Source organism: Molossus molossus, unplaced genomic scaffold (genome assembly GCF_014108415.1).
Source record: "Molossus molossus isolate mMolMol1 unplaced genomic scaffold, mMolMol1.p scaffold_m16_p_18, whole genome shotgun sequence".
Classification (NCBI taxonomy): domain Eukaryota; kingdom Metazoa; phylum Chordata; class Mammalia; order Chiroptera; family Molossidae; genus Molossus; species Molossus molossus.
Window position 1 is genome coordinate 48,542,316 of NW_023425353.1, and position 14,513 is coordinate 48,556,828.

General features: G+C 43.0%; 1 protein-coding gene across 1 annotated transcript in view; it reads right to left on the reverse strand.

The window, feature by feature from the left end:
* The window catches only part of NEK10 (NIMA related kinase 10), a 160,069-nt gene that overhangs the window by 46,459 nt on the left and 99,097 nt on the right, over positions 1 to 14,513 (reverse strand). Inside the window, exons 27-29 of the mRNA XM_036266708.1 lie at positions 3,405 to 3,582; positions 3,228 to 3,314; positions 1,707 to 1,761 (exon numbers count right to left, since the gene is read on the reverse strand). Coding sequence (XP_036122601.1) covers positions 1,707 to 1,761; positions 3,228 to 3,314; positions 3,405 to 3,582 — 320 coding nt within the window. The remainder of the gene's footprint in view (positions 1 to 1,706; positions 1,762 to 3,227; positions 3,315 to 3,404; positions 3,583 to 14,513) is intronic.

Genomic DNA, 14,513 nt, shown 5'->3' on the forward strand with positions numbered 1-14,513 from the left:
AGCCCCGAAGCCTGCCACGGCCGCCCACAGCCCCGAAGCCTGCCACGGCCGCCCACAGCCCCGAAGCCTGCCACGGCCGCCCACAGCCCCGAAGCCTGCCACGGCCGCCCACAGCCCCGAAGCCTGCTGGCTGGGCCTAGCCTCCGAGCTAGCTGTCTGGTCGTCCTTCTGCCTGATTCTGCTCAGTTCTTTGCCCATCTCTGTATTGCTTCTTCCTGGTTGATGACACTCCTTGAATCTAGACCATCCTCTTAGCAATGACCGCCAACATCATCTAATAAACAAATACCACCCAGTATACTGTTCCTTGCTATCCTTGTTCTCTGCTTTCAAGCTTAACTTCATCTTTGCCTCCATTTCTTCAGACACAGAGAAAGGGCTGTCACTTCATCTTTCCCAGGCCCACTCTCTGGCTCCGAGCTACTCGGTGACTATTCATCATCAATTCTCTTCCATCCTCAGTCTCTCCGTTCAGGGGCTGCTTCTCCTCGGTCCCAATCGGCCTGCAGTCAGAGATTCCGGAAGGCCCTGTTCCATCAACATGCCCCACCAGCTAACGGTCCCAGCCCACCCCTCACTTTCTTCGGTTGCTCGGCATCCTTGCCTCTGTCACTTCTAAAACCACAACAATCATGCCCTGGCCGGTTTGGCTCAGCGGTTAGAGCGTCGGCCTGTGGACCAGAGAGACCTGGGTTCGGTTCCCGCTAAGGGCACGTACCTCGGTTGCAGTTTGTCCCCAGCCCTGGTTTGGGTGGCAACCACTCGATGTGTCTCTCTCACATCGATGTTTCTCTCTCTCTTCCTCTCTCTCTCCCTCCTGCTCTATCTGAAGATAAATGCAAAAAATAAATAAATAAATAAATAAATAAAAATAAAATAAAATAAAACCACAACAATCAAACTTCTGCTCACACCAGCCCCACCCAGTGCCATGGAAGCCGCTCTCAGGAAGGTGGGTCGCCAGGGCCAAATTGAATAGTTTTGTTTTGTCCTTAGCCCAGAAAACAACTGTTGCAGAAAACTTCTAACTATCCCAAAATAACAATTTCTTCTTCCGTTTAAAATAGAATTCCCCAAACTTCTTCCTTTTAAAATAGAATTCCCCAAACATATCCATCCTCCCTTGCAGCTGGATGTGGTCATATGACAAAATTCTGGCCAATGGCATGTGAGCAGAAGGGATGAGCACATCTGGGTCATGTCCTTAAAAGGAAGGGCGTCTCTCCACTTCCCCCTTCCACTTTCTGTGGGCCACAGGCGGATGTGAGGGGATCCACATTTACCATGAGGATACAAAGCTATACCCTGGAGATGTAGAAAAATAACAACAATAATAGTAATATATATGTGTATATATAGTACATATGTATATAATAGAGAGAGAGAGAGAGAGAACATGAGCGAGCGAGCCAGAACTCATAAGATCTCATGAAGCACAACTGCCCTACCTCCCTGGTCTGTCCTTGAGCTCAGAGGAACTAACCGATTGGCTAAAGATCACAAAGCTAGACTACAACCTAGGTCCGAGCTGAGTCTCTTCCCAGGAAGCTGCTAGGTAAACTACATCAGTCCTGGGAGGGGGGGCCCTCATAGCCTCTACTGCCGCATGCTCAGGGCAATGTCTAGCTATCAAGTTTCAATTTAGCCACCAATAGCTCAACTCCACTGAGTCTACACAGATTTCCAGGAGCTCAATGTATGCATACCTCGTTTGGGATTGCGCTTCTCCTCCTGAAGCACTAAAACTTCTCTTTAAAATGCCTGGAACAAGAAAATAAAAATAATTTTGTATTTTCCCACTGCAAATCTTTGGTTGGTTGATTGCTTAAAACATGTTGCATCCTATTATCTGAGAAACTATACGTACTATAAAGACTATCTTCATTTATGAAAGCATCAGCTAAAACATGTTGCAAATTAATATTTACTTGACAGGGTTGTCCAAAGGCCTTCTTCACAAAGAAAAGGTGCTAAGCAAAGAAACTCGGTTATTAATAGCTAACAAAAAACAATAACACATCTATGTCATAATCATCCTAAGACCCTTCGCAAAACAACTAGCTGCAAGTTACATGCAAATTTAAGGGTCCAACTTTTCCTTCCCCACTTCCCCACTGACCCTCCCACCATTGTCGCCATGGATATACAACACTGAATTCATCTTAAAGCAGTCAGCAATTAACTGCTTCTAGAATTTGCTACACCTTCACATGCATGGATAGTTTTACTATACAGTATTCATATGTTCCCAATTACAAATCAAGACATTTTACCTAGTAGGCTGAAATTTATAGGGAAAACAGAACAGAGTACTGGAAATTAGGATTTTCCCAGAAAATCTGGACTATCTAGTCACCAATTTTCCAATTAAGTTTGAAAAGAGACAAAGAAGGAAGCTAAATCACTAAGGTTCTAACTTTATCCTGAGGGAGACTATTTTAAACCTTCTTTATTGAGATAGTCATTGGTGAGAAGTCATATAGTCATCGGTAAGAAGAATTATTTACACTTAATTTATTTTATAGAGTATTTCTATTTACTCTATTTAATATTCTATGAACTTATTCTTTTAAAAGAGTTATTTTCTCTCCATTTTCTATTATAACATCTTTTCTTTCTGTTTCAGATTTATTGAGTGAATGGAACCCTTTCTCCCCTATAATCGTTAAATTTTATCTTAATGTATCTATTTTTTTCTTTCCCATACCCCAAGGTGACTATTTTCTTTACTGTTTCAAATTAAGAGTCAAGATTAACATATGGACTGAATTTATATCATATTTTTTCATAGTTCTAAACAATTAAAATATGTTATTTTAATGTTTAAGAATAAAACATCCCTTTACATTGTGAATAACATTTTACAAAACTTAGTCTACACCAACACTAATTTCTTCTCCAAGTTTCTAACCCCTAATCAACAGACTCATAAAGGTCACTTCCATCATTCCTGTGGTTATTTAGTCTTTCCCAGTTAGTTGTCTCCACTCCCCAGTTAGAACTTGCATTTGCTGGTAGAAATCATGAAACCATTCATTTGACAGCTGAGGCAACAAACCACCACAGTGCCGGTTGGTATGGGGCTCAGGCAGAGTGAGAGACACACCTGTGCTAATTAATTAGCATTGCACCTGGAAAACAGACCACTGGGATATATATGTGACGACATTTACCTGGCTCCCCAACTACTACCTGCTGGAATCCACAAACTGGTAAAGAAAGCTTACTGAATGTAGATTCTTTCAAAGGGCTTGAGCTGGAGCTGCTGGAGTTATCCGAAATGTCCAATTCATCGTCTAGCTCTGAGAATATATCTGCACATTAATGAAAACAATAAGCAAATGAACCTTGAACAGAAAGGAGTCCACAGTGTGTTCATGCTGTCAGCCCTTGACTAGAGATACCTTTCTCGATATTTTCCAAGTTGAAGGTATCATCTGACAGGGTTTCGTCACAGGCCCTGTCTTCTTCCTTACCGCAGGGGACCTGGGGACCGTCGGGGGGCAGGTCCCCGCTTTCGGAAAGCTCACTTTTCAGGCTGGCCGCGCGGCTGCTGCTCGGACTCGCCTTCTCCACGGGCGCCTGGAAGAGAAGCTGCGATTTTAACAGCCGCTTCCCGCCTTCCTTCTGCAGGGTGCAAAGCTCGTTAGAACGTGCATTAAAACACATCACACTGCATTATAAACATGTGCTGAGGCAGCAGCAGTTCAACGATACATTTGCCATCGAGTCCATTCATTGCAGAACCACAGAAAGTAAGTAGGTCTGCAAGCTACCACTGGACAAAAAGAATGGATGTGGCAAGGTGCTTAGTCACAAAGGTTTGTGCAATTAGGTGGGGAAAATGTAGTCCTAAGGCCCTGGCCAGTGTGGCTCCGTTGGTTGGCGTCATCCCCTGCACAAAGGGTTGCTGGTTCGATTCCAGTCAGGGCACATCGATGTTTCTCTTTCTCTCCCCCTCTCCCTTCCTCTCTCTTTAAAAATCAATTAAAATATGAAAAAAAAAAAAAAAAAAAAGTAAAGAAACGGTAGTACTAAGGAATCAACATGTATCAACTAAACTGAAATTTCTCTTAAGTTATTTTGAAAATCTTTGCTCTCGGACCTTCTCAGCACCACAGTGCTATAAAGCTTAGTTTCTTCAAAGCTCAAGGGCAAATAGTAGCAGACACAGCCAGGCCGTGGAGAGAGAGAGAGAAGAGGTCTCCTAAAAGATGAGCTGCAGCAAAGGGGAATTTCAAACACACAGGACCCCAGGCCACTGCCTGGCATCAGCACTCCACGGAACGGCCGGCCACGGGCTCCTCCGGGCTCCGCCAGCTGCTGTGAGCGTTTGTATCACAATCGCGCCGCAAGGTTGCCATCTGGCCATGTGAGTCCACGTTTCCCTACGCAGTATTATTAGAAACTGCAAGATTAGGTCTGATGGTTCGATAAGCATAAAGGGAAAAAGAGAGATTACTCTCACTAAATGCAGGAAGTTTTTAAATTTTCTAAGAAAAAGACAGAGGGGAAGGAACTACCTATGACTCAGCAGAAAAGTACTCCCTGTCTACTCCGTTGATTCTCAGTTCCAAAGACGTTCATTGTGCGGCACAGCTTGTGGTGAGTGTGTAAAACCTTCTGAGGCTGTGGGCTAGACAATGCTGAGCCTGAGGTATGCAGCAGGAAGACGAAAAGACAAAGGAAGAAAGGCCCAGAGAGCAGAAGACAGCAGAAGGCTGCATTTACTGGAAGGGGGGACATCTACTCATGAAGTGTCAGAGATCGCTTAGTCACAATTCAGCCCCAATGATGGGCAATGCTTGCTACAGAGGCAGGTTCATCATTTTTTTCCAGATATTTTTTTTCCTAAAATTAAAGTAACACCCATAGCTTCAAGGAGCAGGTTTCTAAAAACTCTGTGGTGGTAGAATTTGCAGATGAAACCAGTCAAAGACCTTATGAGTGACTGCAGTTAGAAGTAAATCTCTGAAAGCTTTCATGTATTTATTTATTAAACAAGACCACCAAAAAAAATATTAAAGATATTTTGCACATTGCAAACTGTCCACTGAATTTCTGTTATGTCCTTTTCCTGAGAATTTTTTTCATTTTTCCTTCCTCAAAGTTTCACCAAGATACTTGGAGATATTTCTTGCTCTGTGGAAAGTAACACTCAGTTAGTCGAAGGAGAATTTTAATTTTCTTTGTCTAGCCATCCATCCAATGTTCAATGTCTTCCTGCTTTGGGGACTCAGAATTCTTCAGTCCTGCTTCTTGAGTCCATCCTGGTCTGCTAAGTGAAAACCTGAAGTGGCAAATGCTTTGGCTACCCTTTGGCAGAGCTGAGCAAGTGCTTCTGGGAAATGTTTCTAATGCCTAAGGCTTGTAAGGGGCTTCCAGGGCCAGCGTCCGGTCTGCGCATGCCCAGACCCTGGTACCAAACCCAGAAGCTCCTTCTCAGGCTCAGAACTTTTCTGCAAAACCTCCTCACTTCTTCTATGCCCTCCTCCGTTTTTCTGTCCCAACGCACAGATCCTTCTTCCTCCAGCTCTGCTCAACTGAGGTCACTAGAAATTTACATAGACATAAACATCCAATTTAAGGTTTTCTCCTCCTTGTAACTTTTTTATTCTAAATAAACCATCCCCTGCCCTATTCTAAAGACCACAACTGCAATACACAGCCCTGTAAGGACTATACACTCAAGATGTGTCAAAGTTATCAACGTTGGAAGAAAAAAAAAAATGAGAGATAAATTTTGAGTTGAGAAAACTTTCTTTGGATTGATGCCTTTAGATGCCCAAATCCACATATCTGGAAAAGTAGCAAAACTTCGGCAAAGGCTTTGTGTCTCTTAAGAACAGGCATGGGTAAGAGCAGAGGGACATTTTTCTTTAAACGAGTGAAGAATGGGGAGAAGCTATGAGTCCCGAACAAGCAATTCCAGACTTCAGGAGGTCTGACTTGCCACCAAAACCCAAGAAGCTGTTGCATATCAACAGTCATTCACAACTGCCCAAATTGCATCCATGGGTAATCACTCGGGTGTTGGCTTCAAGTCTGCTAAAGGGAATTCCCATTCTGGGAGAGATGGTTCTTCAGACTCTATAAGCATGAAAGGTACGATAAAGTAATGTATGGAATGTGTAGTTTGCTTGGGGTTAAAACCTCCATTTCTATAATCTCTTGCAGCAGTTTTTGCTTCGAAACAATCTATCTGGTTTTCTGCAGGTGCCATCAACCATCTGCCACTAGAGACACACTTTCCCAAGTGTGATTTCCAGAGTTCTGCTTGTGGATGTTTGAGCACCCAAGTTATTATCCAAATCACTCCTTTAAGACCTGCGGGCTATTTCAGTCCTTTTCAAATCCCTGGATACTGTGCACACAGCAAATGATCTAAAAGCAGTTGTATTGAGATCAAAAGGGGAGAAGGGTTAGCAAACCAGGTGAATTCCCTTACAAGATGAGCAGCTTTTGTAACTGCTGTTTATCTTGCCCTTTTGTCCAGGGTCCTACATTAGGAAATTTCTCCGAGACGTGAAAGGACCCCGGTAACGGAACTTCTCCCTTTCACTTTCCCTTGGCTCTTGGGAAAAGTTGCAAAGCTCGCCTGTCTTAGAGGCGACTGGCCCAGCAAGGGCAACATGACTCTGACCCAGCAGGCACTGGCCACAGGCAGAGATGGTTGGGTATTTTTAGCATAACAGTTGAGGCCTGTCAAGAGTTGCCTCCATCTTTTATATAAGCATATAAACCTATTAAAGCAAGTTAGGGGTAGAAAGGGGCAGCCTTGGGGGATGGAATGTGGCTGCCGTCCTCTTTCGTACTCTTTAGTTCCTTAGGATTTTTCTAGGAATAGGAGGATTTGGGGGCATCTGTACCTCCTAGGAATGGATGGACACATTCTGTGTATCAATATGGCAGCAAAGAGAAAACAATGGAGGTTATACAATAAGATTATCATTAATATGGTAATCATCCCCATTATAGAAGATGCTTCCTGTCACAATTGCTGATATAGACACAATTATACTTAGCTCAGTTTTGCTCATTATAATGTAATTTTATGTGTGGAGCAGATCATAATACATTTTCAGCTCAACAGCAATTCTAACAGTAACAGACTGACATTGCCCAAATTAACTGCAGCAGTCGGAAGAAAACTAAGAGAGCCTAGTTTATTAAAACTAGTACACTTTTTAGAATTGCCCAGAATATTAGTTTTATAATGAGAGAAAGAAAAAACAAGAAATCAATATAAAGCATAACACCAGCTACATCCTGTAGAAGCTTTACTTTTAGGACCAGTTTCTTCCTTTTGTTCGGTTAATAACTGTGACTTGAAATACATAACTTTAGGGCTATCCAGTGCTTGACAGATATTTTATCGGCTGAGATTATTGCTGTCGTAATTAGCTAGTTCATTAATATTAAAATACGAAGAGAGCTAAGGGAAGGCCGGGCATCGTAAGCATGGGCATCTGGGCAGCTTCACCAGAGATCTGCATCCCCACTCTCCCCAGGGAACAACCTGTCCGGTCCCTGCAGATCACTGGGGGAAGGGCAACGAAGGGGAGGACGGATGCATGCACAGTGAAGGCGGGTGACACAGGGAAGCTGCTTGCCTGTCACTCTAACCTGGGGAAACAGTAACTGGCTAGAGAGGGTGGAGCCCCTGCACGCGCACAAAATCCTGAAGGCTTCGTTGGATGCGCTCTCAGCTGAAATACCCAGAGACAAAGGGATTCTCTCTTCCCGCCTGCACTTCTGTTTCTCGTCACTACAGGACCCACACTCGCCAGGTGCCTCCATAGCATAAGCTAACCTAGCCAGATGCTGGACCGGGCTGTGCGAATACAGAGCAGAAACTCCGGGCAAAGGCTTTAATCTCAGCCTTGCTGAGGACAAAATGGGACTTTTTTCTGTGGCAACGCAGGAGGAGATGGGACCTAGAAAGGAGAGCCCCTTGAAGCCACATTATCAATAAAGCTTCCCACCATGGCTCATCCTCCAGGGATCCTCAGGAAATTCTCATTCCCAAGGCGCCCAAGAAGCCCACTTCTACCAGCGACAGGCGGGGACACAAAGGACAAGCCACCCACCGAGAACAAGGTGATCTCTTTTCAGTGGCGAACCAAGTGCTCTGTTTTTCAGGGCTGATGGCAGAAAGAAAACTCAAAATAGGAAGCAGATTAGTGACTCAATATCATTGTACATAAACATAGTCCCTAAATTTTATTTTTTTAAATCAGCCAGCGTGGTCAGATGGCGGAAGGGGCCACGTAGACCCAGGCATCGCTGACTGAACTGCCCACGTCAGAAGGGCAAGGGGAGGCCCAGCTCCTCCCAGGCACGTGCTCGGGGCCCTCGGCTTTGCCGTCACAGAGGTGGGCTGATGACGCAAGGCTGGGAGCGGGTCCCTCAGGGCGGAGATAGAACTCCTCTGGCTCCACGGTTGTCTGGATGATGTCTGGTTTCCCTGATGAAACCTTGAAGCATTTCCCTTCTCCATGCCCCACATGCCAAGTACAAGAGTAACATGTTCAGTTACACCAGAAAAACTGGTGTCTGGGCTTCGAAAATAGCAAACTTTATAAATATTACATAATAAAGGAAAATGTTCCCTTCAAGCTTGAATATGAATTACGCTTTGTTTTGAACTTGTTAAAAATATTCATACAAAGCTAAACATGTCACTATAATATAATTAAATGCACATAATTATGATCACATTATTTTCATGACACTGTGAACTTCTTAAAAGTATAAGAACATATTCATGAACTGTCACTAAATTAAATAAAATTAGAGAATGAACTGATTATAATAATTCAGTCTAAAATCCTAGTAGCAAATGAATCATGTTTGGTAGTGTTTCCCTGCCACCCCATAACTAACCTATTATTCCTCATTCAAAGACAGATTTGCTAGATATAATAATAATACTAACAAAGATGAGGGGAAGAACAGTGTCATAACCTAAAGAAATCACTTATTAAAAATACAGATGATATGGTCCACGTCAACATGTACCAACCACCACTTTGTTCCAAAACTGCAGATAAACAGATGGAAGAGCTGAATGTCTGCTAATATTTCCAAAAGCATTTCAAAAGGGGCCAGAGCCAGGCACTACCACACTATGTAGAAGAACAATGCACAGCGAATTATCAGCTAGTCAAGTTTTAAGATATTCGAATTTGGATTGCTCAAAAACAAGAAATGTAATTGAAAATCAGCAATGCTTAAGGCATTAAACAGAATGAAATTAGACATGTATGGTGTCAATAGAAAAAAAGCCCACAAATTGAAACCCTACTTACTGTTCCATTTTTAACACAGAATTACATGTGGAAAGGTCTAATTCTTGTTAAACAGCGCGCTTAACACAGGACATCAAAATAGCAAACTGATAAGAAACTAACAGACAAAGAGTTAATAATCAAGGAAAAGAGGCTCCATCATTTTTCATCTGGTCCTAATGCAATCTCCTCTCAACCGATTCCCCCGCTTCCGCTTCGGCTCTCGGCACTATTACTACACAGCAGCCAGCAATATCGTTTTGAAATGTTGGAGAGCAGTTTGGTAGTTTCTTTTAAGGTTAAGCATGTAGCTATCCTGTGACCCTGAAATTATATTCCTAGGTATTCATCTAGGAGAAATGAAAATATATCCACAAAAAGACAATTCATAGCAGTCTTACTTACAAAACCCCAAATCTAGAAACAAAATATAAGTGTTCATCAATAGGAGAATAAAGAAATTTTGATATAGTCAAACAATGAAATACCCTAGCAATATAAACAAATTCCTGTGATACACAGCAACACGATTGACTCTCACAGCCATGATGCCATGCAAGACACTAGATGCTACAGAGTGTATATGTTTGATTTATGGATGAGGTCAAACAATAGGCAGAAATCATCTACAGTGACAGGAGTTGTAACAGCCTGTCCATGGGCTGGAACTGGATGACAAGGGGCATGAGGGAACTTTCTGACTCTGGTTTTGGGTGGGAGTTATGCATGGTCAAAAGTTATTAAACTAAGCATTTAAAACTTGTACATTTTACTACATGTAAATTGTATCTCAATAAAGTCATGTGAATGTAACAACTGCATATATACCTGGGTGGGAACCAATAGTATTGCTTTATTTTCCTAAAACATAGCAAATACAGAACATTTCCAAACCAAGGCGTGATTTCTCCTATTTCTTTCATTGCATCACTTCTTGTTGCATTTTCACATCCTTCGGAAAAATTCAGTCAACAATTAACCAGACGATAAAAATAAAGATATTCAGAAAAATATTGTCTTTTTAAAATATATCATTTTCCACATGGCTTATTCAACCTCATGGCAGAGGACGGCCAACACGCGCCGTCAGTGGTGCGCTCGCACTCGTAAACGACATTTGGCAAAACAAAAATAAAGCAACTCAGGTCAATAAGTAGCACAACATTTTTAAAAATTTGCATTAAGAAAATGAGAATCAGGGCCTTCCAGATCTGTTCAATACTTAAGTGGTCAACTTTAAAGTATTTGGTAATTTTAAAAAATATATCAAACAAAAATAAATTAATAAAAATAATTTTTAAAAAAACTTTTAAAATTCCAAATGGATCATAGACCTCAATGTAAGAACTAAAACTAAAAAAAAATTTAGAGGTAAACAGGAATAAATCCTCATGACCTTCTTAGATACAACACCAATAGCATAAGCAACCAAAAATAAAAAGATTAATTGAACTTAAAAATGTGTATGTGTGTGTATGTGTATATATATATATTTATATATATCAAATGCATGTCAATGCAGTTTGCTAGGAATATATACAGATTGTATTGGGAAACTACAATAAGAATTCCACAATAAAGAAATAAAATTATGAAAGGTTTGTGAATTTAAAAAATAATCTTTGCTGAATAGCACTCTCCTCCCAAATAGATGGAATTTAAGATAATTATGTGTGTCACATTTAAATAATTTGACAATATCAAATTATTATCGAAATCTTTCTTTTTTTTAATTCACAAAAAGCTCAGAGTAAATTTCTAGGACTCACTATGTGAAATGAGATAATTCATCAAGATGTGAGGTTTCTGGCCCTGGCCAGTTTGGCTCAGTGGTTAGAGAGTTGGCCTGTGGTCCAGAGAGACCTGGGTTCGGTTCCCATTAAGGGCACATACCTAGGATGTAGTTTGTCCCCAGCCCTGGTTGGTCGTGCGGGTGGCAGCCACTCGATGTGTCCCTTTCATGTCGATGTTTCTCTCTTTCTCTCTCTTCCTCTCTCTCTCTCTCTCTCTCTCTCTCTCTCTCTCTCTCTCTCTCTCTCCCCCCCTCCCTCCCTCCCTCCCACTCTACCTGAACAAAAAATGGAAAAATGTCCTTGGGTGAGGATAAAAAAAAAAAAAAGATGTGAGTTTTCTGAAAGATCATTTTGGTGGACACATAAAAATGGCTAAGGGAAAGGGATGATTCTAGATGCTCCGGGCGGAGCTAATCCAATCATTTGGAAGGTCTTCAAGGGAGAACTGAGGCTTCCCTGGGATAAAAAGACATTATGTCTACGGACAGCAGCTTTAGCCCGTACCCAAGAGTTCCGACCTGCCCTTCAGGCCAATCTGCCCTGTGGATCTGGGGCTTGCCTGCCAGCCCCACAATCATATGAGCCAATTCCTTGCAATAGATCTCTTCACCTGTATCTCCCACTGGTTCTGCTCCACACATTTTTACAGGACTATGCTGCGTATGGAATATCAGCATCCTTGGCTGCTGCCCCTTGAGTACCAGCGGTATTCAGAGTCACTGGGATAAACAAACGACACCACCCCACCTCACCCCCACATTCCCTGATGCCCCCCCGTGGACAGTTCACAGGTGGCACATTGAATGGCTCCTGGGGGTAAGCAAGAGTCTAGAGGCAAGACCGTTGGATTATGCAATGATCCAATGTCAGATAATGAAAATAAAGATCTGAAATGTCTCATACATTTCAACGATAGAATTGCTAAGAACTTGCTAATGAAATGGATGTAGGATTTGAAGGAGAGTGAATTGAAGATGTCAAGGTCCCAATGAAAGTGATGAGGTATAGAACATGGCAGCGTTAAGGGAAGAGAATTCATTCATTGTGAGACTTGCTAAGTATAAGGTACCTGTTAGAAATGCATGTTAATGTCCAGTTCAAAATTTAGGTCTAGCCCACAGAGGAGGCAGAGATTAGATGGATAGCTTTGGAGGTCTTCAGAAAATGGGTGTGGAAATTATGTTGTAAAATATATCCCAAAGTATTTTGCCTCTTAAGGAAATTTTATGTACTTTTCCTCCAAAAGCCCTTATACTGTTGAGACTGGGCCATGAGGCTGAGGCTTATAAATCCAAGAAAGGCTGCGATGAAGAACCCCTGGGGAAAGATAAGGACGTGATGGGACAGCAGTGTTTGCCGGAGCGGGCGGAGCACTGGGAAGTCTTTCTGGAGCAACAAGAAAGAGCCCGACAGGAAGAGAGGAGAGAAGGCAGGTGTAAGTTCCACAGTTTTCTTTCTCACGCCCTCTCCAGCACAGGTGAGCCTCCAGAGTGCAGTGGGGCGGTTGGTAGAAACACACGGGGGGCTGGACCAGGCAATCCAGAAGCAGCCAGAAAAGACTGAAGCTTCAGAGTTGTGTGATCATCGTAACACTACATCCTGTGTGGTTTATATGGGCACCTGACAAAGGGCTCGCGAGGACGACCCTGGTCTGTTCTGTCCACTCTGGCATACCTAGCCCCTAAAATATATCTGCTACCTAAGAGATATTCAACAGATATTTGTTGAGTGGATAAGTTAATGACCTGCACCTGGGATGGAAGAGTAGGAAGCATGAAGAAGGTCCCTGAGCTGGTGAACTGATGTATTGCCCCTCCCCCCAGGTAGATCTGTGTGTGGCATGGGTGGGAATCCACAGCTCCTGTGTGTCACTGGGGATGTAGAAGGTGGCTGTGATTCTGGCTGGTGAGTTCACCAGGCCATCACTGAAATGGGGGTGGGGGGGAGGCACAGAGAAGACAGCTCAAACATACAATGACAAGACAGATGCCCCAAAGCCACAGAGCTGGTCACTCCATCTAAGGTCAGCAGAGGCCAGTAGCAGAAGGCATCGTGTGGGGCCCTGGCCCTCTCCCATTCGCATGGGGACGCCTAAGCCTCCCGCTGTACCTGGTTGCTATCCTGGGAGGAGGAGGTGGAGAGGAGAACCTTTGAAATGGGAAAGTCGTTTTTAGATCAAAAGAGACTGATGTAAGCAATAGTGGCTACAGCCACCATTTTCTGCCATCAGCAGGAACAGGGGTTCAAATCAAAATAATACATAATTATAGAAAATAAAGTTCCCATCTTGCATAAGTGATTTTTACCCAAATTCATATGAAATTAAAAACCATGGGGCTGGCCCGGCCAGTGTGGCTCAGAGGTTGAGTGTCGACCCATGCATGAAGAGGTCGCCAGTTCAATTCCCAGTCAGGGCACATGCCCAGTTTGTAGGCCCAATCCCCAGTTGGGGGCATGTAGGAGGTGGCCAATCAATGTTCTCTCTCATCGATCTTTCTATCTCTCTCTCCCTCTCCCTCTCTCTCTAAAAATCCATAAAGAAGAAAAATTGAAAAAAAATAACAAAAACCATGGGGCTGGATGGAGCTCACTGAAGGGAAGAGCAAGAAGAGGAAGTAGAACATCTCAATTTAAGAGGCCAGGATTGGAAGAGAAAATAATAAAGAGCCCTGGCTGGTCTGGCTCAGCAGTTAGAGCATTGGCCCGAGGACCAAAGAGTCACAGGTTTGATTTGCAGTCAAGGGCACGTACCTCAGTCTCAGGTCTGATCACCAGCCCTGGTCAGGGTATATGGGAGGCAACCAATCAACGTTTCTCTCACATCAATGTTTCTCTCTCTCTCTCTCTCTCTCTCTCTCTCTCTCTCTCTCTCTTCCCCCCTCCCTGTTTAAAAAAAAAAAATCAATGAAAAAATATCCTCGGGTGAGGATTAAGCAGATCTATATATGCATTGTAAACCAGGAGACAGAAATTCCAGGCGTGGCACTAACTAGCTTGGTGGCCTTGAGTAAGTCTCTTACCTTCTCTTGGTTTCCTTTTACTTGCCTATTAAATAAAGCATAAAATAATACCATTTCCAAAAGCTGATTTCTCATCCTAAGGGAGCCACATTGGTCTGTCTGAAGTATCTGCCCTTCTGCTAGTCTTCTCCATCCAGGAGTGACATCCTCACCTAGCTTTCGGGGCCCACCTTTTGCTCTGGGAGACTCTAAGCACTATCACCCACACATCTCATTTGGCATTTGTCCAAACCGTCTGGAATCAGTAGCAATTTCCTCCTGCACATGTGTCTTGGCTTCCCAAGTAGACTGCAAGCCACTTCACTACTTAGACCGTTGTTTATCATTATTTACAAACCTTCACAATACCAAGTGCAATGCCTTGCATTCAGAGGACACTCAGCAATTCCTGTTTCCTTATTCATTCTAGA